General features: G+C 46.2%; 1 protein-coding gene across 3 annotated transcripts in view; it reads right to left on the bottom strand.

Moving 5' to 3' along the window:
- The window catches only part of PEBP4 (phosphatidylethanolamine binding protein 4), a 207335-nt gene that overhangs the window by 74453 nt on the left and 109992 nt on the right, over positions 1-22890 (bottom strand). For all 3 annotated transcript variants that reach the window (XM_074338233.1, XM_019714030.2, XM_074338232.1), the window contains one exon: positions 19890-19988. In XM_074338233.1, coding sequence (XP_074194334.1) covers positions 19890-19988 — 99 coding nt within the window. The remainder of the gene's footprint in view (positions 1-19889; positions 19989-22890) is intronic.

The following is a 22890-nucleotide window of genomic DNA, read 5'->3' as shown; positions in this document are numbered from 1 at the left end:
TAGGAGCTTCCGATCCATGGAAGCTTGAAGGTTTTATGAGGTCAAATCATCAATCATTTCACTTCTGACTTTGTAAATATATGTTAAAGGTCTTTTCCTATCTTGAGATCAGAGAAATATTAATGCATATTTTCTTTTGGTTCTTTTACGGTCTAATTTTTAACATTTAATTATTTAGTCCATTTAGAATTTATTTTGATTATGGAATGAGAAAGAGCCTCAACATTATTTTTCTCCCCAAATGATTAGCCAATCGTTTGCACTTATGGAATAATCAATCCTTTCTCTTCGGTTTTGAAATGACTTTTTCAGATGCTGGGTGTTTTAATCTGTTTGAGATCTTTCTCTTCGGTTTCAATGATATGTGTGTGCATCCTCTTACTAGTACCACACTTTTTAATAATTGTAGTTTTAGAACATGTATTAATATCTAGAAGTTACCTTAAATTGCAATAAAAATCATTTTGTCATGTTCCAATAAAAATCCCTTTCTTATTAACAAGGAGCACATGTGAAAATTAATTTTGGAACTATTGATATATATATATATATATATATACATATATAAAATAAAGACTTTATATATTATATATTTACATATTAAATATATTGATGTATTTAATACGCTAAATGTAAATATATGATATATACTCATATATATTAAATAAGGCTATATATGAAAATCTTTCATACTCTCCATGAGAATTATTTTTATTGAAACTCTTCACATTTATTGGGTCGTTTATCGATATTTTATATTGTTTATTAGTATAAAATATACATGGATGTATCATATCTTCTGAACCCCAAATCAGTACACCCATTGATGTTTTTTGTGTGCTTCTAAGTACATGTTAGGAGATGCAGTTTGTATGTTGGAATGTGTTAATTTCTGAGCATTTCTATGGTTAAGAGGACAATATTTAAAATTGGGAATTTTAAATTTAAACTCTTAAGTGGGGATATTTAAAATTGGAAGAGTCCTGGCCACATCCCGAAGGTCTGCTCTCCAAGCCCAGCGCGCCCAGTGCAGTGCCGGCACCATTGTGGACATCGGTATTTCTGGGGGGCTGCCCAATGGCACGGTGTCAGATACATAGAGTTGAGCGTTGGCAAATCCAAAGTAAGGATTAAAAGCAGAGACTCTAGTTGGCTCTTCAACCTATAGATTCACCCTGTTCCCTTGGCAGTTCTCAAATGGTACATATATACAGTCAGCCCTCTGTACCCATGGGCTCTGCATCCAAGGACTCAACCAACTGCAGACTGAAAATATTCTAAAAACAAATGTTACGCTGTTGCTGACATGTGCTATGTGTTGAGGCCGACCACGGTTGGGTGTGCACTGAACATGTACAGACTTTTTTTCCTTGTCATTATTTCCTCGACAATACAACAACTATTTGCATAGAATTTACATAGCATTAGCTATTATGAGTGATCTAGAGATGATTTAAATTATATGGGGAATGTACATAGGTTATACGCAAATAATGTGCCATTTTATATAAGGGAGTTGAGCATCCTCAGATTTGGGTATCCTTGGGGTCCTGGAACCAATCCCCAGTGGACACGGAGGGACAACTACATGTGTGTGCATGTGTAACCTTTTTTCCCATTGAGTTTTGCATTCCTTAAGGGCAGGAATTTAATCCTCTCCTTTTAGAGCCCCTAAATGCCCAGCAGAGAGCAGAACCCAGAATTGGTTGGGTTGAATGGAATTCTCTCTTGCTATCATAAATCGCGACAGTTTAGTCAATACTAAGCAGCTGAGGGGGCTGCTTCTGGGCCGCATGGTGCACTGGCTCTGTGGAGAGGACACACCAGGCATAAGAGCCCTATTCTTTGCCCACATGCTGCCTAAGAAGAAACACTTGCCCCACACCAAGGAGCAGCTCTCTAGAGAATGTCAGCTCCCCAAATGGTTAGAGCTGAAAGGAGCCTAAGGGACCCTGCAGGCCAACACTTTACCTGGGAGGCACCGAGGCCCAGGGAGATTCAACTCACAGTCAGTGACTTAGCTGACAGGAGTTCAGTGTGATTCTAAAGGCATGTGATGGGCTCTAAGCAGTGTTTGGAAATTGCAAACTCTGAGGGGTGGGGGGGGAACACATGTGTCTTGAGTGAATTATCATATATATGGATTTGGAAAGGGGGATGAAGTGGGGGAGTAGGAAAGACCCTCGCCTAGAGTCAGAGAGCTAAATTCCAGCCCCAGTCGGACCCCAACCACAGAACATGACTCTGTCCACGTTACCTACCTCTTCTCAGCCTAGTATCCTCATCTGTAAAATGAGGGAACTGGACCAGCTGATCTCTAATGTCCCCGTCCAGGTCTGTGGCAGCCTGAATTTTTCAAAAACATGGATGGCCACAATGGAATTTCCAGGCCAATATTTTACATGCTTCTAGTACATCGCCCCTCCCCATCAAGAACTAAAGATTATTGTCTTCTACTTGCATCTGAGCAGGACGTTGTGACTGCCTTACCAAATAGAATGTGGCAGAAGTGACACTGCACAGACTTCTGAAGATAGGTGATAAAAGGTGGTAGAGCTTGTCTCCTCAATCTTAACCTTGCTCCCCCCAAAGCAATCCCAACCTTGATGTGGGAGAGAAGAAGAGAGAGGACACTGCAGGTTAGGGGTATGACAAGAGGAGGAGTTTGGAGGTGGGAGTATGTATGTTATGGGTTGTGAGCAGAAGGGACGGTCCGTGGTGGGTGCGTGGTCGGTGGAGGGGGTATGTTTGCTAGAGGAGACCGTCGGCGGACTGCTGAGGGGTCCATGCAGTCAGAAGTGGGGGAGACAGCCTCGCTGCTTTCTGTGGGTGAAATGCTGTAGTTATACTGTGACAGCATGGCCAGGAGATGAAAGCGTAAAAGGCGAGGTGGTCAGGGTGACAAGCCTGGCTGGGGTAATGGCTGGCAAGGGCTGATGCTGGCCGAGAAGAATGGTCACCCTGTGGTTAGAGGGCTGGATTTGCACCTGGACAGGAAGAAGGTGAGCAGAGTCTTCCCAAGGGGCTGGGAAACTAGGGCAAGTGCCCTGGGACAACTAGGAAACAAGACAGCGTGGAATCCAGTGCTCAATTGTGCGGCACAGACTAAGTGCTAAGTGGGAGGCCAGGGAAGGGGAGGGGTCCTGGAGTCATAGGCAAGCATGCTGAACCAGGTGGATTTTGAGCACAACTTTTCAAAAAGACCAGCTTTCAGAGGGAAGGGGATTCCAGGTGTATCAATCATGTTTTTTACGTTCCGTATTTTAAGATGCTGTGACATCCCGAGCCGGCTGGCTAACCCTGGAGAGACTGCCCTGGCTTACCTACTTCCTAGAGATAGCAAACAACTCAATGGGGAGCACACCTTTCATATACAAAACAACCAATGCAAAGCCCATATCCCTGACCACCTCCTGTATCTCTCACCCACCAAACCAGTATCCCCCTGCCCTAACCACCCCAGGGCCAGGTACCAGGCAACTAGAGAGCACCCGTGTAACCCAGAGCCTGCTGACATTATTCAAACTCTCCAGTCCTAAGCTTGCCTGCCCTGCCTGTCCTTGCCTTCCTGCAGAAACCACAGGAAAGGCCCCTGGGCCATGCTCTCCTCTTCCTCCTTCTGCCTCTGAACCAACCCCGGTGCTTCCCCTGTGGCCTTGAGTGGGGTGGCATGGCTCAAGTCATGGCATGGCCCCTTCTCTTGGGAACTGTGAGTAATAAAACTTTTTTCAGTGACATTGATCTCTCTGTGTTGTCACTGAGTCACTTCTATAAATTAAATTCTGGGTACAACCAAAACACGAGGAAGGGAACAGCCACGGTATTTTGGTGTAAGAGCCATGGTATTTTGAGGAAAGAGCATACACTTTGTAGGGAGACACAGCTAGGTTCAGATCCCCCTCCTTTCCTTTGACTCTCCCCTCCTGCTCTGTCTCCCCCATCTCTCACTTTCCTTCACTCAGTGGCCTCCTGCTCTGTTTTCCTCTGAGTGGCCCAGCAAAAATTCCAATATTGCTTACTGCTCCTTTGAATTTGGGGCTTCAGTCAGTCTGTGACCTGCCCCCAGTAAGCAGACCTCTTAGTCTCACCTTCAATTGTGCCATGATGCTTTATCCGCTGTGAAGAAATTTTAGGCCTCTCTAAAGCCAATGGGGAAGAGAATGTGGGAGGCAGGGATGGGTGGATTGGGAGAACTTTACTAGAACTACTGAAATTGCAGTCTTTGGCTGAGGCCAGGTGAAACTCACACAGTGCCAAATTTTGATTTTGAAAGGGAGGGGAAGTGACAGCTGAGCGACCCAGGGTGAATGGTCCTTTCTCTCTTCACTGGGGACAGGGTTAATCACCCAGTGATTGATCCAAGCCTGCAGGTACATGCCAGTTGGTGGCTTCTCTCACTCAACAAGCTTGGGGCAGTGACAGAAGAGAGCTGTAGAACTGAGAGTTGGGACACCTCAATTCTGGTCCACACTCTACACTGATAAGTTTAGATGACCTTGGACCTCTGTTTCTTCATCTGTAAAATGGGGGAGTAGGATCAGACAAATCTGAGGGCCCTTCTAGCTCTGGAGATCTAGAAATCTATGAAGCAGGGAACAGTCCCTTAGCCATGCTGCCAACGCCATCCCACCTTCCGGCATATGTGGGGACCTTTTCCTCCTCACAGCAAAGGTAAATAAAGGTCTCCCATCATGCTGTGCCTTCTCAGGGCATAGTCTCTGGCTAGACTGGCTCCATTTTGTCTCCCTGGGGCAAATGGCACCTCAGGCTACAGGGTATACCCAGCAGGACCCATGGGACTCTTTCTCAGAGCCCCTGGGATGACAGCTGTGCTCTATTCTCTGGAATCGGAGCTGGACTGGGGAGGGTTGAGTGTCCTGCCCAAGGTGGGGCTGCAGAGGGCAGCAGACTTGCTTCTTGGAGCCAATATGCACAACTCCCAGATCCTGTGGGAGAGTGCCAATTTCTTATTTACCTTTCAAAACATAGAAACAGTTCGCTCATTTTGATTCAAGAAATGAATATACGCCCCTTTTCTTGGAGATCTCCTCCCTGCCTACCCCAGTCCTACCTTGCCTTCAAAGCCCCCACCGCCCCCCTCCCTTCCTCCCCTTCCCTCCCTGCCTGCCCACTCCCTTTGAGCTGCTGTGGCTCTCCTCTCTTTCTATTTCAGTTCTTCCTGGTGGAATTCCTTAGTTTTAAAGTCTTCCTCCTGCCCCCTCACGCCCCACCCAATGACCGTAACCTCCCTGAGGGTAGGCTCTGTGTTCTAACATCCCCCAGAACCTTGCACAGCAGGTACCAGTGGAAACCTGAAGAGATAATGCTGGGGAAAGATTAACCGCGGGTTTGGGAAAATCTTTGTGAGGTCACAGCTGTACCTGAGAGGAAAGATCCCACTTCCTCACGCCAGAAAGGAGGCTGGTCCCAGGGGGAGGGCGGGGGAACACACTCCACATCAACATACATCATTTCATTTGAGCTTTGTGTCAGTCCTGGGAGGGGTATCTTTTACAGGTTGGGGCTCACGGAGGCAGGTTATTGGTTTAGAATCCCAGAGCAACCGTATGGACCCAGGCCCATCTGGTATCAGCATTCTTACTTCTACCAAGGCACCGCACTGCCTCCTGGAGCAAAGGGCCCCGATAACTGGTGGCCGGGTCCTCAGGGAGGCACCTGATTCTGATGTACAGTAGATGCTGGGACTGGAAACAGCAGTGAGACAAAGAGTTAGGGGTGGAGGCAGGGCTGTTGACCTCTGCCACCTGGAGGCCTGTTTCTAAGGAGATGGAGGTTTTTTGGGGGAGAACGTGTGAATTTCTTAGGGAAAAAAGGCAGTAGATGAGTTTACTCCCTGGGGAATGCTTTTACAAAAAAGCACACACAGACATCCATCCACACACATGTATGCACACACACATATATGCACCCCCATGCACCCCCAAGAACCCTGGGGAGCATAGCTCCTAGCCACTGTGGCCCTCCCCCCCGCCAAACCCAGCTCTCCCTCCTACCCTATATGTGCAATCTTGTGAAAACTCCACCACTCTTAAGGTTAATAAGGCTCATTTGCTTAAGATAGCACCTGTTTCTATGGTGACTCCTGCCACCCAGAATCTGTTCATCAACGGAGACAAGAAAACAGTGACTTCCACCCTCTTTGAAAGGAAAAAGCTAATTCTTAGCCAAGGGCTCGACAGGCCAGCAGCCCAAGGAGCTCTGGGCAGCTGTCCTTCCACCTTATTTAAGCCCCTCTCCACGGCCCCTCTGCCACACCCAGGCAGAGTCCTAGATTCTTCCTGAGCCTCTGCTGGACTGTGGCTTCCTCCTCCTCCCCGCTGGGAAGTACACAGCATGGCCCACTTCCGGGACAGGGGCTGCTTTCTCCTGCCCCTAGGCGGCCTCTGATGTCTCCACACCGACTGCCTTGTCTGCTTGGGCTGAGGCTGGCTGGGAAGCACCCGAGCCCTCCTCCCCATCCTGCACCCCATCTTCACTCAAGGCCTGTCACTCACCCTGGCATGGCTGCAGGAACCCAGCCGCCCCCAAGACGCCCCCTGCCATGGTGCTGTCCTCCGTTTGATGCAGCAGGCTGCCGGCTGACTCTCCTAAACCAGAGCTCTTCGGGCCTTGACCTGCTCAATGGCCCAGTCTAGTCTGCTAAGGGCTGTAGATGAGGTTTGCAACACCCACCCGACACTAGTCTCAATCATGGGTCGCAAATCACTGGGGAAATAGGTTCAAAGGTGGGTGTTGCTCATAATAAAGCTCCAGCAAGTGATTTACCTTTTAAGATACATGGGAACAGCTTCCATGTTCTCCCTCTCATAATGCCGCTCTCTCTGGAGCTCCGAAACCCTTTGTTGGCTGGGAGTTCAAGCACTCAGGGAACCTCCCAGACTGTGGAGCTGGTGCTACATGTGCAGGGACCCAGGGGAGTGTGGTGTGCATGTGAATGACAGTTGGGGAGAAAGAGAGATTGGGGACTGATGATCAGAGGATCAAGTTTAGAATCATAGACCCTCAGAGCTGGTCGTTATCACCCAAATCTACCTAACTGTCTCCTTGTGCCGGCAACATAGCGGAGACCCAGAGAGGGCAGCCTCTAGAGCAGTGCCATCCCTTGAGCAAGTGGCCTAGCACACCAGTCGTCCGCCTCCGGGTCCCAAGCTCTTTCCAGAGGATCACCCAGTCTCCCACTAAACGGAATGGACTCCACTCTTCTCCCAGTATGGTGCTCTGGCATGGCAGGCTGTGTCAGGCTGGTTTATAAAACACAGCAGCTGGGAGCTGGAGGGAGCTGCTTAGAGCCAATCGCGCCCAACCTTTTGCCCAGACCCTGGCAGATGGCTTCTTCTCAAACATCTCCAAAGACAACTGCCGTGCGAGGCGGCCTGCGGGGCCTCTGGTCCCGCTCCCCACACAAGAACGCAGGATGTGTCTAGGCCAAAAAGAAACACCCACGGAGCCATAGGTAGGGGAGTCATACTACTATAGTCTCACTGGAGGCTGGATTCACACGATGTGTGACCTGCTGTCCGCTTTCTGCCAACCGACCGACTCTCTCCTCAACTTCCCTCCCTAACGCAGCCGCGGCAGTTGTATTAGTGGCCAATGGCTCAAGGGCCACAGCTGATGGCCAACTAGCCACAGCTGACGGCCATCTACTACCCGAGCCAGCACCTTTCCACATGAGGCTGAGAGCCTGGAAACTGCTCTCTCGGGATCTGCCCTCACAACAACTTACGCGCCCCCCTCCTCAAGAGACAGCCTTAAACAGCTACTGCTCAGCCCACGGCGGTAAGTACCCCCAGTGTAGCCCAGTGTCAGGCCTTCTCTCTCAGCGTCTCTCCTGACTTCCAGACTCATTCCAATCTCCTACTTGAAATCCTCAGTGGAGATCAGAAGAGCATCTCAGCATCAATATGTCTAAGACGGAATTTTAGATTTCCCCCTTTGAACCCAAACCTGCCCGTCCTCCAGTGTGCCCCATCTCAGGAAATGGCATTGCTGTTCACTCAGGCCCCAAATCTAGAAGCCATCCTTGGATCACCTTTTACCCTCCACATCTAATCCATTGGCAGGTCCTGGTTGTCTCTTAACCTCCGAATAGACCCCAAAGCCGTCCTCTCCACGTCTATTGCTCTCACCTTGGTGCAAGCTGCCCTCAACCCTCCCCGAAGGAGGAAAATGGCCTCTTGTGGCCGCCTGCTGCCACCCTACACAGAGTGGTCTTTTAAAAACACGAAGCAGTTTACATCCCCCTCTTTACTGTTTAGCACCCTCCAATAGCCCACGTGCCAAACTCCTTGCCCAGGTTTGGGTACAAGGCCCAACCACAGCAATTCTCAATCCCAGATGTGCATTGTTTTTCTTTTCCTTTCTTTCTTTTTAATTGTGGCAAGAACAAAACTTAACATGAGACTTAACCCTCTTAACACATTTTTAAGTGTACAATACATTATTGATGCTGTACAGTAGATCTCTAGGATGCAATCATCTTGCATAACCGAAACTTTATGCTCACTGAAGAGCAACTCTCATTTCCCTTCCCTCCATCCAGATGCACATTTGTATCCCCGAGGGAGTCTTAAAAATAACCATGTCTGGGCTCTGCTCCCAGAGATTCCAATTGAGCTGGTCTGGGTGTGGCCTCCCAGGTGATTCTGCCGAGCGTGCAGTGAGGGTTCGGAGCCTCTGTGCTTCTCAAGCTCCCCCGCTGCCCTCACTGAGCTCGTCTTCTGTACATTTCATTTCCTATCGAACACTCTGTTCCAACTGCACCGGCTTTCTTTCTGTCCCTAGAACACACCCAGCCCAGCCTGTTCCTACCACAGGGCCTTTGCTCCTGCTGTTTCCTCTGCCTAGATACCCTTTCCTCACTTGTTCACCTGGTGAATTTCTACCTGCTCAAGGGTCACCTTCTCTGTGGAGCCTTCCACCTTGCCCACCTTCTCCTCTTCTCTTTTGGGAATTAACGCCATCCTAACAATCCCCACTCTGTACTGTACTATAGTCATTGATTTACTTCTCTGCTCCCCTCACCAGACAATGGAAGGGATTTGACTTTAAAAACTTTCAATCTACACTGCGTGGATGAAACTATTGCCAAAGATGTGCTGAACACATGCTGAATGAATGAATGACCACAGACATCTGACTGATGCAGAAAAAGGGGAATTATCGTCTTCAATGATCTAAAAGCCTCTACATCTATTGATGTGATCTAAGACTATATTAACTTCCTTAACTCCTGCATTATGATTTGACATTCTATTATTAGCTTAAAATTAAGCTTAAAAATTAACTGAAACTCCTGTGATATGTTCCCCTGTGATATTTCATGAACTCTTGCCATGCCTGATCTTTCTCATTCTGCACTTGTGCAATTGATTTGGAACCTCAATATAGAACTTTAGATTAATCCCCGCTATATGTAATTTTTTCAGTATGCGTCCATCCGTCCAATTTGCCAAAAGTAACTGTTTTGTGTCACCCATCATATTAGCAGTTCCTTGAAACTTCGTGTGCCCTGCAAAGTTGGTGAGCATGCTGTCTCTAAAGATACTGAACGAGGTGGGGCCTATGACAGAATTCTGTGGCATGTCACTTGGGGCCACCCTTAAGGCTGACACTGATTCATTAACTAACCAACACTCTTTAGGAAGGATTTGTTAACAAGCCATAAAGCCCACCTTACACAAGAGTCACTGAAGCCATATTTCTCCCCCTTGCACACAAGGTTACCATGACTAACTTGGTCTAATGCCTTGGCCAGTCGAGTTGTGCTCTGCTTACTTATATAATACTTTGCTGGTCCACTGGATCATTTATCAACAAAGCCATCTAAGTGGTCGGGTATGACTTGTTTTTAGTGAATTCTTGCTAACTCCCAGTGTTCACTGTTTTCTATATTGTCTCAGATCATTACATTTAATTGAATTTTGATGTGGATTGATAGTACACTCACCAACCTAAATTTGGGAATCCACATTTTCTGCAACTGTTTCTGGAAGTGACTTTGTCGTTGTAAATCTAAGCTCTTGCTGGACTTTGAAGGTGTAATTCATCTAGAGATTTTAACTCATGTAAAGCCACTAAATGTTTGCAGATTACAGAAGGGCTTCCCAGGGAAAGGAACAGAGCAAATAATGGTCCACAGAGGCCGGAGACACACAGATGTTTGAGACACCACGAGCAGTTCAGCAGGAGAACCGTGGGGACTGGTGGGGCAGGCGGGGGCCAGAGCCACAAAGGTCTTGAATAATATGCTGACCAGAGAGGATTCTGTCCTGAAACACCGAGAAGTTGCTGAGGGCCTTCGACTACGGAAGTAACCTGATCGTATTTCAATTTGAGAAGAAAATCACCACTTGAAGGAAAGATAGATACTTTTACAGGTTGGTGAGATTACAGGAGAGGGACCAGTTAGTGGCCTTTTGCAATAACAATCTAGAGAGAGGTGGTAAGGGCCTCTTGATTAACTCAGTGATCCTGGCTTTTAATTCTATGTTTATGTTTCTTTTTTCTACCCCAATCAAATGTTTAAGCTTTTAGTTATTCTGTTCCCTTCCTGGAATGCAGTCTCTTGTTTCTTTGGACTTTTCCAAGTCTGCTCTGATTTCAAGCCCCAGCTCAGCTCCTATCTCCACTGTGAAGTCATCACAGAGTAATGTCACCCCATCTGTCCATCCATCGCCCATCTTTCCATTCGAAGTTCCTTCATTTTTTTTATCCATTCTTTCTTTCATGCCTTCATTCACTGATGCCCTCGACATTTACCGAGGGCTTTCTATGTTCTGGGCACCATGCTAAGTGCTGGGGATATAGTAAGAATAAGACATAATTCTGCTTTCCAGGAATTCATGGTCTAATCAGGAAAAGACACTCATAACTAATAACAAACCCATGCGATGGGGGTACTAACAGAGGTTTGACTAATGTAGTAGGAGCACGGGGCGGGGGGGGGGAGAGGAGCTGATTAACTCAGTCTGGGGGCATCAGAAGGAGTCTTTTAGTGGAGGTGACATTTGAACTGAGCAAGGAAAGAAGACTAGTTGTGTCACTAGACAGGGGAGAGTGCTCTGAACTCTCACAGCCATTTGAATCTAGAGTCCAGTTTGGGTTGACTCTACGCTTCGTGAGCTCCTCTCTCTCTATTTCCTATACGTTGGCCTTATCTTTCCAACTGGGGAGCAGAAAAAACACACTTTAAATTCATCTAACATTTATGTATCAAATTACCTCCTTTCTATCTATCACCTATCTGTCTGTCTATCTATCTATCACTATTTTTTAATAGCCACAGTGCTGAGCACAATGCGGGTTAAATAGTGGATCCCAACTCCTGCCTGTTAAGTCCTAAGCCCACCATGCTTTTCCCCTCAAGGTCTTTTTGTAACCGCGTGGGCAGCTCATTCTCCCTGCCAGGCCCTGTTCTACCTCTGGGGGGCGACACACCCTCCTCACCCTCAAAGACTCACCTTCCTAAGCTACCTAGGGGGGATGTAGGACAACAGCAGATGGAAGGAGTAGGGAACTAGCAAATACATAGCACTTATGGAGTGCTGGATGCTGGGTGTTTTACACATTTCACTCATTGAGCCCTCACAACATTCTGTGAGGTCGATGCTAGTGTTCCTTTTACAGATAAGGGAACATACTCAGGGAGGTAAATAATTTGCTTGGAGTAAGACAGAGAATCTCCCTCCCTGGGTCCATGCTGCACCCCAAGGCCCAAGGTCAGGGCTACACTATGGCTAATGAGGGTGTAGCCAAGAACAGAGGCCAAGGGCAGAGGGCCAGGTACCTCACACTGCACCACTCACACCAGCACCACTGCTGCCAGCAGCCACTCCTGGCCCTGACACAAGCTATCTTGTGGGCCGGGCCTGGGGAAGTGGTGGTGAAATCTACCTGAACTCTGGAGAGGTGATATGGTGTCCTGATTACGCGTGTAGACTCTGGAGTCAAATCCCAATCAGCCACTCGCTAGTTGTGACATCTTGGGCAAGTGGTTTAGTCCTTCTAGGCCCTGAATTTCCTCGTCTATATTACCTTCCTCTTCAGGCTTTTATGAGGATTAAATGAGATATTCATGAAAGCGCAGAACTCAGCACCACATGCTTCCCCTTTCTTCCTTTTCCCTTCCCCTTTTCTCCTTTTTATTCTTCTTTGATTATTATGGTTGTTAAGATGTCATATGGCGATAAGCTGTAAGAAGAGTGTCTCTAGCCAGGAGAGGAAATGGAGCAGGTGGAAACATTGCTTGTAGATGCAAGGGGCCCCTCCTACAGGTCACTGACCTAGCCTGCTACGCAGAGGGGACATTCCTGGGTCACCCAGGAACAAGTCCTTTCAGTGATAACAAGTTCCCTCCCCAGCACAGTATGTGCTCAGGGCTCAGGCAGTTCAAATTCTTAGAAAGTCCTTTGTTATGTGGAGCCAAAATTCACTTCTATGTAAATGCCATCCATTGGATCTCAGTTTGCCCAGTGGAGTACAGCAGGATTGCCGCTGTTTTCCGATTTGATTTCTTCAGATTTTTCGGGAAATCTGTAAAGAATCTCTAAAGGCAGTTCTCATGTCCTCCCTCCCTCTTTCTGTTCCTGCTTACCTGATATGATTTCTCAGAGCGCCACCGTTGTGGTCGCTTTTCTCATGCTGCTCACTATTTTTCTTACAATAGGGTGGCCAGAACAGAAGATGTTATTCCCAGGGTGGCATAAACAATGCACACTAATAGAACTTTCCTGGGATCAAGGAAGAATCACTGTTTCGAATGTGCTGCCTGGACCCCCTTTGTCTCTTCCTAAGTGCATGTGCTTCGGGTGGAGGCTCATGGACAGTGATGGGCCCAGGTCCTTACGTTAGGGCAAGGGGGCTTGGACTGCTGGTCTCGGTCTTATCCATTTCACAGCTTTGCCCACGGAGGGGAGCCAGGGTGTCACCCTCTGTCCCAGGCAGAGCTGAGCTTAGACTTAGGTGAGCAAGACTGTGCTGTTCCCTTTGGGGTGTCTATGGGTGTGTGCGCGCGCGCGCGTGTGTGTGTGTGTGTGTGTGTGTGTGTGTGTGTGTGTGTGTGTGAGAGAGAGAGAGAGAGAGAGAGAGAGAGAGTTTTCTGCCTGATCCAGGAATTCTCCTGGATGGCAGAATTGGTTTCCATAACGACTTTCTGATATAAACATATTTGATAAAAATAAGTTAACAGCGGAGAGCGCAGAATCTCAGAGTGCTGACAGAGAGAGAGAGAGAGAGAGAGAGAGAGAGATTGAGCTCTTCGAAGAACAGCATTTTCCTTTTTTCTTTTCCACCCCTCCCAGTCAGCCTCTCTATACATACTTTCCATAAATCAACTAAAAAGCTTTGTTTACCATATTCCTGTATATACTGGCCCCTTTCTGCCTGTACCAATTATATTCCTATTCTCTCTCTCTCTCTCTCTCTCTCTCTCTCTCTCTCTCTCCCCCCACCCCCTCCACCCTTTCTCCTTAGTTACCTGAAGCACTATAGTATGTATGGGATAATATGATAAATTCATTTCCAATTCACTGCATTATCCTTTGAATATTTTAATGACTCATTGAATGGAGTAGAAAAAAGCTATTTCAAATGAACAATTATGCTGCATTAGTCTAAGGGCTGATTATATTTAAACACTGCTCACATGTATAACAGGACACGGCGACCTCAGCATACGACAGCTAATTTGGCTCTTATCTCCAAATAATTTTACACCACAAATTACCATGAAAACCTAAAGGGCTTTAGAAACATTCATCAAAAGATAATATTCCACTTTGGAGCAACATTTTATTTAAATTAATTTGAATGGGAGTGAAGGCATCTCTGGGTGGGACGGTAACAGCTTTGTGGGGACTGTGCGTGATGAAGGGATGGCGAGGGGGCGGGGTTGGATTAGAAATAACAGTGGAACATGTTGGGGACTAAGTGCAGCCCTGGTCATGGGGAGCACACCGTAGGCCTGACCATCACTTGCAGCCCAGCCCCTTGCCCTGGCTGTGATCTGGGATGCCTCCAGGGGACCCTGGTCCGGTCTAGGGAGTCCCAGGGCAATTCCCAGAGGCTGCATGGGGGGACAGAGCCCCACTCTCCCAACTACTACTTCCACCAGAATAAGTCTGGGTCAGATCAGATTCTCCAGGCTGGGTCTGAATCCATCTAGCCTCAAAAGTCAAAAGAAGAAGCTTATTTATTTATTTATTTATTTATTTATTTATTTATTTTAACCCGCAGGGTTTGTATGTTGGGGCATTGTCTAGAATTCTTACTTGGCAAAATATGAGTCCAATAGCCAAAGGGAAGTCTCTAAATCATAAGGAGCTACTGGGGTCAGATCTCAAAGTTGGGGTGGTGGGAGGGAGAATCTCATTTAATGAGGTCCTACTAGTATTCCATTCTGCTTCAGGAGCTTTAATCTCATTGAACCCTGGGAAAGAGATATTCTTATCATACCCATTTTAATGATGAAGACACTGAGTCTCAGAGATTCCCATCTGGAAGTAGTGGAGCCTGGAGCCTCTCCTGGTTCACCTGACCCCAAAGGAAGGCTCTTTCCCCTCCCCTTCAGGTGGCCAGCACAAGTCTGGTTTATAACGGGCCCCTCTGCATTGTCCCTCCCCATCATTAAATGCTCATTAGGGCCCATAGATCTAAATTTATCTGTCCTTCGGGAACATAAGCCATGCCTTGCAGGAGGTTGTTACTTAAAATGGACCCTCACAGTACAGGGCAAATCATGCATAGACAAGTGCACAAATATTAGCAGCAAAACTAAAAATATAGGTTTAAATAAAGAAATTAATGAATTAATTCTAGTCCTTGGCTTGACTTCTTTGTCTGAACTTGTGGTCCTGATAAAGACGGTTTCTTCTTCTTCTGTTTATTATCATATAGCTTGCTTCTGAGCATGTAGAACATCGGATTATGTAAATACATATATTTAAATTTCTATAGATCTGCTACTCGATTGATTAGGGAGAGGATAATTTGCCACATTCTTTCTTTTTTTTTTTTTTTTAATTTTGCCACTTTCTATAGTGCCTCTCTCTAGGGAGGCTTCTTCCCTTTGCATTTGTAATTTCCATTTTCCCTTGTCTCAGTCTTGAAGAGTCAGGATGTGTGTCAGTTTTACAAAGAAGTCACAGTCTCAGAGAGGTCAAGTAATTTGCCTGAGATCGCTCAGTAGTGGGGGTTGTAATTCAAACACAAGAGTCCTGACACGTGCGAATCACATAACTGGAAAGCACGAGGCTATGATCCTAGCCCTGTTTATTGGATTTCCCACTTATCTCATTCATACTTAGAAGTCCTTTAAAAAAAAAAAAACCCACAGAAAACCCTCTCATTATGGAAAAATCCAACCCTACAGAAAATTGTAGACAGAATAATGAAGCCTTAGAGGTCCTTTTAATTCAACCCAGAATTGGTTGCACTTACAGCTGCCAAAGGTGGAGGGCACTGAATGAAAGGGAAACGTGAACTTGCCATTTCCTTTCCTTTTTTAAAGCAAAAAAGATATTCAGGACGAATTTTAGAATCATTGACGGTTTCTAGGAAGATTTTCTTTTTTTGGAAGAAAAAAAGGTACTCTTGTCTCCTTAATTGTTCTTAGTGTTCTTTGTCACCAATTATGATATTCTTTGTGGAAAGTATTAATATACCATCTTCCTGTGTTCAATATTCCCATTAACAATAAAAAGTCTAATGAAAATATCTGCAGGAAAAGCTCGGAGCACTAATTTCAGGGACAAATAGAAGATGAACCAATAAGCGTCTCTTCTGAAATGAATGATGCAAATTAATTGATGTCTTAATTAGGCTTTCCACATGAAGATTACTAGTTAGATTGAATCAGAACTGAAAAGCATCTTAAAGGAAAGGCTGAGGATGTGGCACTTGGGGGTGGGGGGCCAGAAAGACATTACCGGCGTCAGTGCTCTGTTGATCAGGAGAGATTTTCAAAAAGGGGGCCGAGAAAGACACACACTTTACGTATCTGTCCCTGCTGCCCCAGTCTGGCCAGGTTTGGGGATTGAAGCCTCGTCCTATCACTGAGCTAATGGCTGAACACCCACTGGTGGAAGAAGTTCTGCCCTGAGCAACCCCACCCCGCGCGGCAGCCGCCTTTCTCTGCCTCAGAAGGGGAACAGAAGCCCTTAAAGGGCAGACACATCCCCTACGTTGGTTTGCGTCTGTAACGCCAGTGCTATAGCACCGCATCCGATTTCAAGCAACAATGATAACATCACAGCAAACACTTATGGAGACCTTATTATGTGTTCTGGGTACTGTTTTTAGTGCTTGACTTAAAGTAATTCATTGACGCTGCCTAACAACAGCGCTGGGTAGGGACTACCTGTACCCCTACTTCACAAGTCAGCATATTGAGACACAGGTTGAGCATCTTGCCCCCTGAAATCACATAGGTAATACTGGCGGATTAGGATTGGAGCCGCAGCAGTCTGGCTCCAGCTCTCAGCGATATCCGCTTGCTCTTACACACTTACACCATAGCAAATAATGGTCAACCTGTGTTTGGGGAGTTAAAGGAACCAAGGGTACCACAAACGTCTGGTTCCAACTGATGCACTTCTCTGTAGTTCCTACTTTTATTTAAGGACTACTCTGTCCTACACCCCACCAGCCTCTCTGTGGGGGGCTGCAGATGCTTCCTGGATGCCTAAGAACTGGTTGCTGTCCTGTTGTAACCTGGACAATCCAAAAATTGTCCCTAATGAGAGGCTCCCCCAGCCATGGCCCAGTCCATCACCAGATTAGGCCTGGGCCCCTAATGCTCGTATCTAGGCCAGCTGAGGTTCCACCAGGTTTGCCTCTGTTGCCATTGTAAATCACAGGGCCATTGGTTACTGCATGTCTGCAGTGATTTTATGGCACGCCTTATTGCTGAGTCCACTTGCTGCTGAGGGTAATGATAATATGTGGGGTTTACTGTTAGGAGTTCAAAATGCTTGTCAGGTGTATTTTATTTATCAAGATTGTGTCTCCTGGAGAGGTTGCCTAGACACATCTACCCATAAGAGGTAACCAGAGATAGGGCCCTAGGATGGAGGGGGAAGCACAGAATTCATGTTTCCTATCTTACAAAGAGGACACAGTGGCACACCCCTGCCACAGTAGAGCTGTTGGGAGAGGTGTACTGTGAACCCAGACCACATACTATGGCAGGAGGGGTGTGCAGTTTGGAGTTGGGATTAAAGACCCACCTCTACAACCAACTAGCTGAGAGACTGCATCATTCAATCTGTCCAGGCTTCGCTTTATCCATCTGTAAAATGGGGATAATGCCCAACTCACAAAGTCATTGTGAGGATCAAAAGATTTCAAAGTGCTTTTTAGTTGAAAATTGCTCCACAAATGGGTGATATTAACAACGACCAAGGCATTCCAACACAGAACTCTTCAGACTTTCTGCAAGCTGCTAAACTACTCCTGGATGCTTGTTAAACTCAGATGCTGCGTTTTCTCCAGACTGACTAAAGCGGTGCCCAGGAGTCTGCATTTTAACAAGCTGATTCAAATATGCTCTAATATTTGAGACCATTCAGCAGCAGCTAACACCAACACAAAGGAAATGCTTCTGGGTGTGATTAGAGTCCTGTCTTCCTTTGACTGAGGTCCATAGCCTGAGAACCAAATGGGCCTGGTTTATATGGGCTTTATGGCTGGCGGAATTTGGGGGCTGGTGGGCAGGCCAAGTGGTTATAGCTGAGAGCTGCTGCTTCCTGCTGGCCCCTCAGATCAGGGAAAGTGGGTGAAAATGCGACTGAAACCCAAGCCTCCTCCGGCCTGAGCGTTAAGGCCAAGGGCTGTACCCGGGCAGGTGGCCCTGGTAAGCTCTTCAGCTTAGTAGCCCTGCCGGACAGCTGCCACCTGTCACCTGCCACCTGCTCTGCTTCTGAGCTGGGCTCCTGCAGCATAACCTATGTCTGCACCACAAGGCTTGTGTGAGAGAACTGTCTTGACTGAGTATTGGGGTGAGGGGAGTGGGTGGGGGACTTCGGGATTGGAAGAGAGGAAGCCTCATGGCCCCCAGGGCCCCCTCAATGCTGACATTATTTCATCCACAACAGCTTCTGATCTCCGGCCTCAGAACTGCCCAGTAGAACCCTCTTGCAGACAGCCTGGTATGGGGCGGGGGGGTGGGGGGGTGGGGGGGGTGAACTGTAAATGTGACGTCCAAAGCAACATTCTTTTCTTGAGTTTCTGCCCCTTGTGACTGCCAGGGAGCCCCAAGCACAGAAAATGGCAACACTCTGGATTGGGACAGGATCCAGCATCTTTCCCTTTTGTGCCCTCAGCTCCCCTCCTGGCCCTGATGGCACAAGCCTCCCCCAGCTCTGCCCCTTCACATTAGTATGGCGTTTCCAAGGCTCTTCTCCAGGCCCAGGCAGTGTGGGGAGCAGTGCCCCTGCCTTCCCCCAGGAGCCTGTTCAGGCTGTGTCCAAGGCCGGGGCCAGGGCTGCCTCAGGACAGGCTGTCCACTTGCGCATCCTGTGAAGGGCCTGTGGTCACTGGGCAGGGTTGGCTGCCAGGGTAACTCCCTTACGCCCCCACCCCAGTGGCCATGAGAGCGCCTGCCTTTCTTGGGGGGCATCGATAGCTAGTTCAGATGATCCCCCCTCCTCTGCCCCATAGTTTTAGGAGGAACACAAGCACCTCATCTCTAGAAAACATCCTCCATGTTTTCTAAAGTGCTCTCAGCGTGCTCGCTCATGAGGTCACCCGGACAGTCACCTAGAGGGGGTTACATGGTTCTCATCTTACAAAGATGAAATGTCCAGAGAGGCTCCCGGTGACTTGAGGGAGGTGACTGAGTTGGGAACCAGCCAAGCCTGAGTCCAAACTTCCTGTTTCTAGTTCTGGGTTCCCACTGTCTTGCGGGGTTGATGCCTTTGCACACTACGCAAAGGTCATCCGTGGGCTTTCCAGGCAGAGATGAGCAAATGCTGGAAGCTAGTGTGGATTTTCCCAAAGTGCACTGCCAGGTGCTCGTGAACAAAAGATTCCACAGTCAAATGAGATTGGAAAATAAATGCATATTATACAGTGCATATTAGGACATTGAAAGCTCTAAAACACCCTTCCGTGAGGAATGGGGTTAAGTCAATTTAACCCATAACTTGACTAGCAAAAGAACCTACCTTTCCACGCCCCTATACCCCCACATAACACCCAGTGACACTCTGCCAGATTTGTGTGCCTCGAACTTACTCCAGAAAGTGTGAGCCAGGCTCCTTCACAAATATGACTATAAAGGGACAAAGAGGAGGGGAGGCCATTTATTTCCACACAAAGAAAGGAAATGGCCATGTCTACTCCATGCCCCTTCGCCCATCAGGAGGACGAACTCCTGCAGGATCTGCCCCCCCCCTGCCCGTCCCCCCCCCCCCCTCCGGCCACATCAGCCAGTTCTGCCACTTGAACAGCGCAGAATCACCCTGGTGCCTCCTGGACTGCACAGAACCCCCCTGGCAGTGGTGTTCCGGAGCCAATTGTTAAATTTTCAGAAATCCTGTGAGTCAGTCGTTAAATCATCAGTAGCTTGAAATTGGCCATAGTGGGAGTATTTATACTGCAGAACCCAGAAAACACTACAAATGAGGACTCCTCTCCCTGTTATCCTGAGAGCCCATTTATCTGTGCACCACTGATCCGGGGACATTTTTTGAAATTGTTAGAAAACTTGGGAGGGGCTGTGACAGCCGGGTGCTGAGGGCCACCTGGCACAGAAGTCCTTGCTCGTCAGAGTCCTCAGCCCTTGTGAATGAGAGCTGAGAACCACACAGAAAGATCACCTTCCAGCTGTAAGCCCAAATTCATCAGAAAGTGCCTCCTGGCATGCTTACCTTGATATCTGTCACCAGCCAATGTCTCCAGAACTGAGCTTGGGGATTAGATCTGCTAGGGGCGTCTGGGTCCACCATCACCAGGATGTAGGTTGCATCCTGTAACACATTCACCAAAAAGAAATGTAGCATCACGGCTAGACTTCCGATAGGAAAACTACCGGGTGCAGACCCTCCTGTTACCTGTATTTCAGCGGAGAATGGCTGACCAACCCCTATAGCTTCCTACCCAGTTCATCCTGGTTCTCATGACATTCTTCTTGTGTCACATGTTTATTCTCAGAGAAATGTAGGCTATTGAAAAGACAGCTAAATCATTTGGCTTTCTCTTTATGAAGAGGAATAAATCAAACAAGCATATTTGCTAAGCACTGGAAGTCCCAGCACCATGCGAGGTTCTGTGGAAGAAACAAAGAAACCTAAAACAGGGCTTCTGCTCTAAAGAGCATCACAGTATAGTTGGAGTGACTTAGCCATTAATTCAGCAAATACAGGAGAGCCTGCTCTGGGTCAGGAACGGTACCAATTGCAAGGAATGCTAGCATTCACTCATCTTTTCAATAAGAATTTACTGGACACCTACTATATGACTGATTATATAAATTTGAGACTAATTTACATATAGTTGGCCCTACATCCATAGAATAATGAGATTATTCATGGAGAGGTTAGACATGGAGAATAAAAGCGTTCTCATGACTGAACTCTAGAACATGCTGACATTGAGAAAAGAGGAGAATCTAGCAATGGAGACTGTGAAGCCAGGAAGGTAAGGGGAACACCTGAAGAGTAGGTATCATGAAAGCCAGGACAGGAAGAGTCTCAAGGAGGAGGAAGTGGTCAGCCGTGTTGAATGCAGCCATAAGGTAGACATATATGTGGCAATGTCATCTGACAACTTGGAGATCACTGTTATCTTGGCAAGACCAGTTTCCATGGAGTAAAAAGGACTGAGGTTTGATTGAAACAGGTAGAGATGAGGAATTGGAGATAGTTATTACAGATGAGTTTTTAAAAGTTTTGGTGTGAAGGACAGCTAAGACATGGAGTGGTTGTTACTAGAGGGGAAGGAAGAGTCAATTTTTATTTTTATTCTTATTTTTTAAGAGATGGATGTTCATAGCCAATGGAAATGATCTAGTAGAAAAGGAGATATAAATGGAAGAGAGGAAAAGAGGGATCATTGCAAGAGCCAAGACTCTAAGAAGTGGGAGGGGACAGGATGCAGAGCAAAAGTTGATGGCCCGGACTTTGGTAGGCACAGAGGGTACAGGCTCAGATGCAAGGGAATTGGAAGATGTGGTGGTGAGGAATGAGGAGATTGTCTTCTGGTTGCTTCTATGTTCTCAGTGAATTAGAAGCAAGGTTATCAGTGGAACAGGGATTATAGGATGTTTGGGGACAGAGAAGAAGGTGTGAAACAGTCATTTTGGAAAGTGAGAAACTGAATAAGCCATAGGTATGTAGAAAGGTTACTGGGTAGTATTGCATTCCACAGTTTTGCATTTTTTAACTGCTCAGGTGCAGGCATGGAATGAGTGGCAGTTGGGCTTAAGTTGAATAGGGACTTAGACTGCTGAGTATGATGGAGGAGAAGGGCGTGAGAGTAAGAAGTGAATGAGAAAAATAGAGAAGAGTCCTGGGCATGAGGCTTAATGAGATTGTCAGGGAGAACTTATAGTGAGACCAGAAGAACGACTTGGGTGGAACTCAGGAACTCAGAGCAGAAGGAAGGGGAGACACTGAGGAGAAGAGAGTTAGTGGGAGAACCAGGGAGTGTAGTGTCCTGGACACCAAGTGAAAAAAAGGTTCCAGGAAGGAGCGTGGATGGGGTCAGTATAACAGAGCCATCAAAGAATAAGGACCATTGGCTTTAGCAACTGGGGCGTCACTGGCAACTCTCCAGAGAAGAGTATTTTAGAGGAAGATACTGATTGTTGAATGTTGATGTTGAAATCCAAAAGAAGCAGTGAACCACATATTAGGTGCTATGGGAAATTAAATCAGAGAATATGAAGATAAGCCCAAGAAAATCTCCAAGAACTCAGAAGAAAAGGATAAAGAGATGAAAATATTAGGGGGAAAGTAGGATTAAATCATAAAATGCCCATCTGTGGGTGTGTGTGTGAGCGTGTGAGTGTGTGTGTGTGTGTGTGTGTGTGTGTTTGCAATCCCAGAGAGAAAAAAATTATCTAATTGATACATCCAGGAATTGATTCTAGCCAAAGCAATAAGAAAGTAAAAAGAAACTAAGTGTAAATACTGTAAAAGATGAAATAAGACCATCTACCTTCTGTCTTTTAATTAATTTTTTTGCAAATGACATGATTGCTTGTGAGAAATTCTAAAGAAGCAGCTAGAAACAATTAGACTAATATTCAGTAAAGTGAGTTGTTACAAAATGCACACAAACCGAGTACTTTCCTACAAACTAATAATGGTCGGTTAAAATATATACTTTAAAAATACCATTTAAAATTGTAATAAAATTATATAAAATATATAGAAATAAACTTGATGAAACATACAAGACTTGTACAAAGAAAATAAAAACATTACTGATGTACATAAAAAGAAAACTTGAATAGATGAAGAAAGACATACTATGCTTTTAAACTGAAAAAATCATTTGCAAATATGTCAATAATCCTTTAATTAATTAGTTTATTTAAAACAATTCCAATCAAAACTCTAAATAGATTTGGTTTGGGAACTTCCTGGAATTATTCTAAAGCTCAGAATATAAAAAATTAAAAAAAAAATTAGCCAAGGCAATATTAAAGAAGATGAAATGGGGGATAATATTGATTTTTGTAGATATTAAAACATATTATAAAACTATAATTATTATAACAATGTGGTATTAACTAAGGCATAAATAAGTAAAGGAAGCAAAATAGAAAATCTAGAGAGAAACCCACGTTCTTAATATACTCTCAGGTGTATTTAGTATGTGATCAAATGATCATTAAAGGTATGATATTTAATATACAGTTATTTC

The sequence above is a fragment of the Rhinolophus sinicus genome, linkage group LG07 (genome assembly GCF_036562045.2).
Source record: "Rhinolophus sinicus isolate RSC01 linkage group LG07, ASM3656204v1, whole genome shotgun sequence".
Lineage (NCBI taxonomy): Eukaryota > Metazoa > Chordata > Mammalia > Chiroptera > Rhinolophidae > Rhinolophus > Rhinolophus sinicus.
This window is presented reverse-complemented; position numbering and strand designations above follow the sequence as displayed.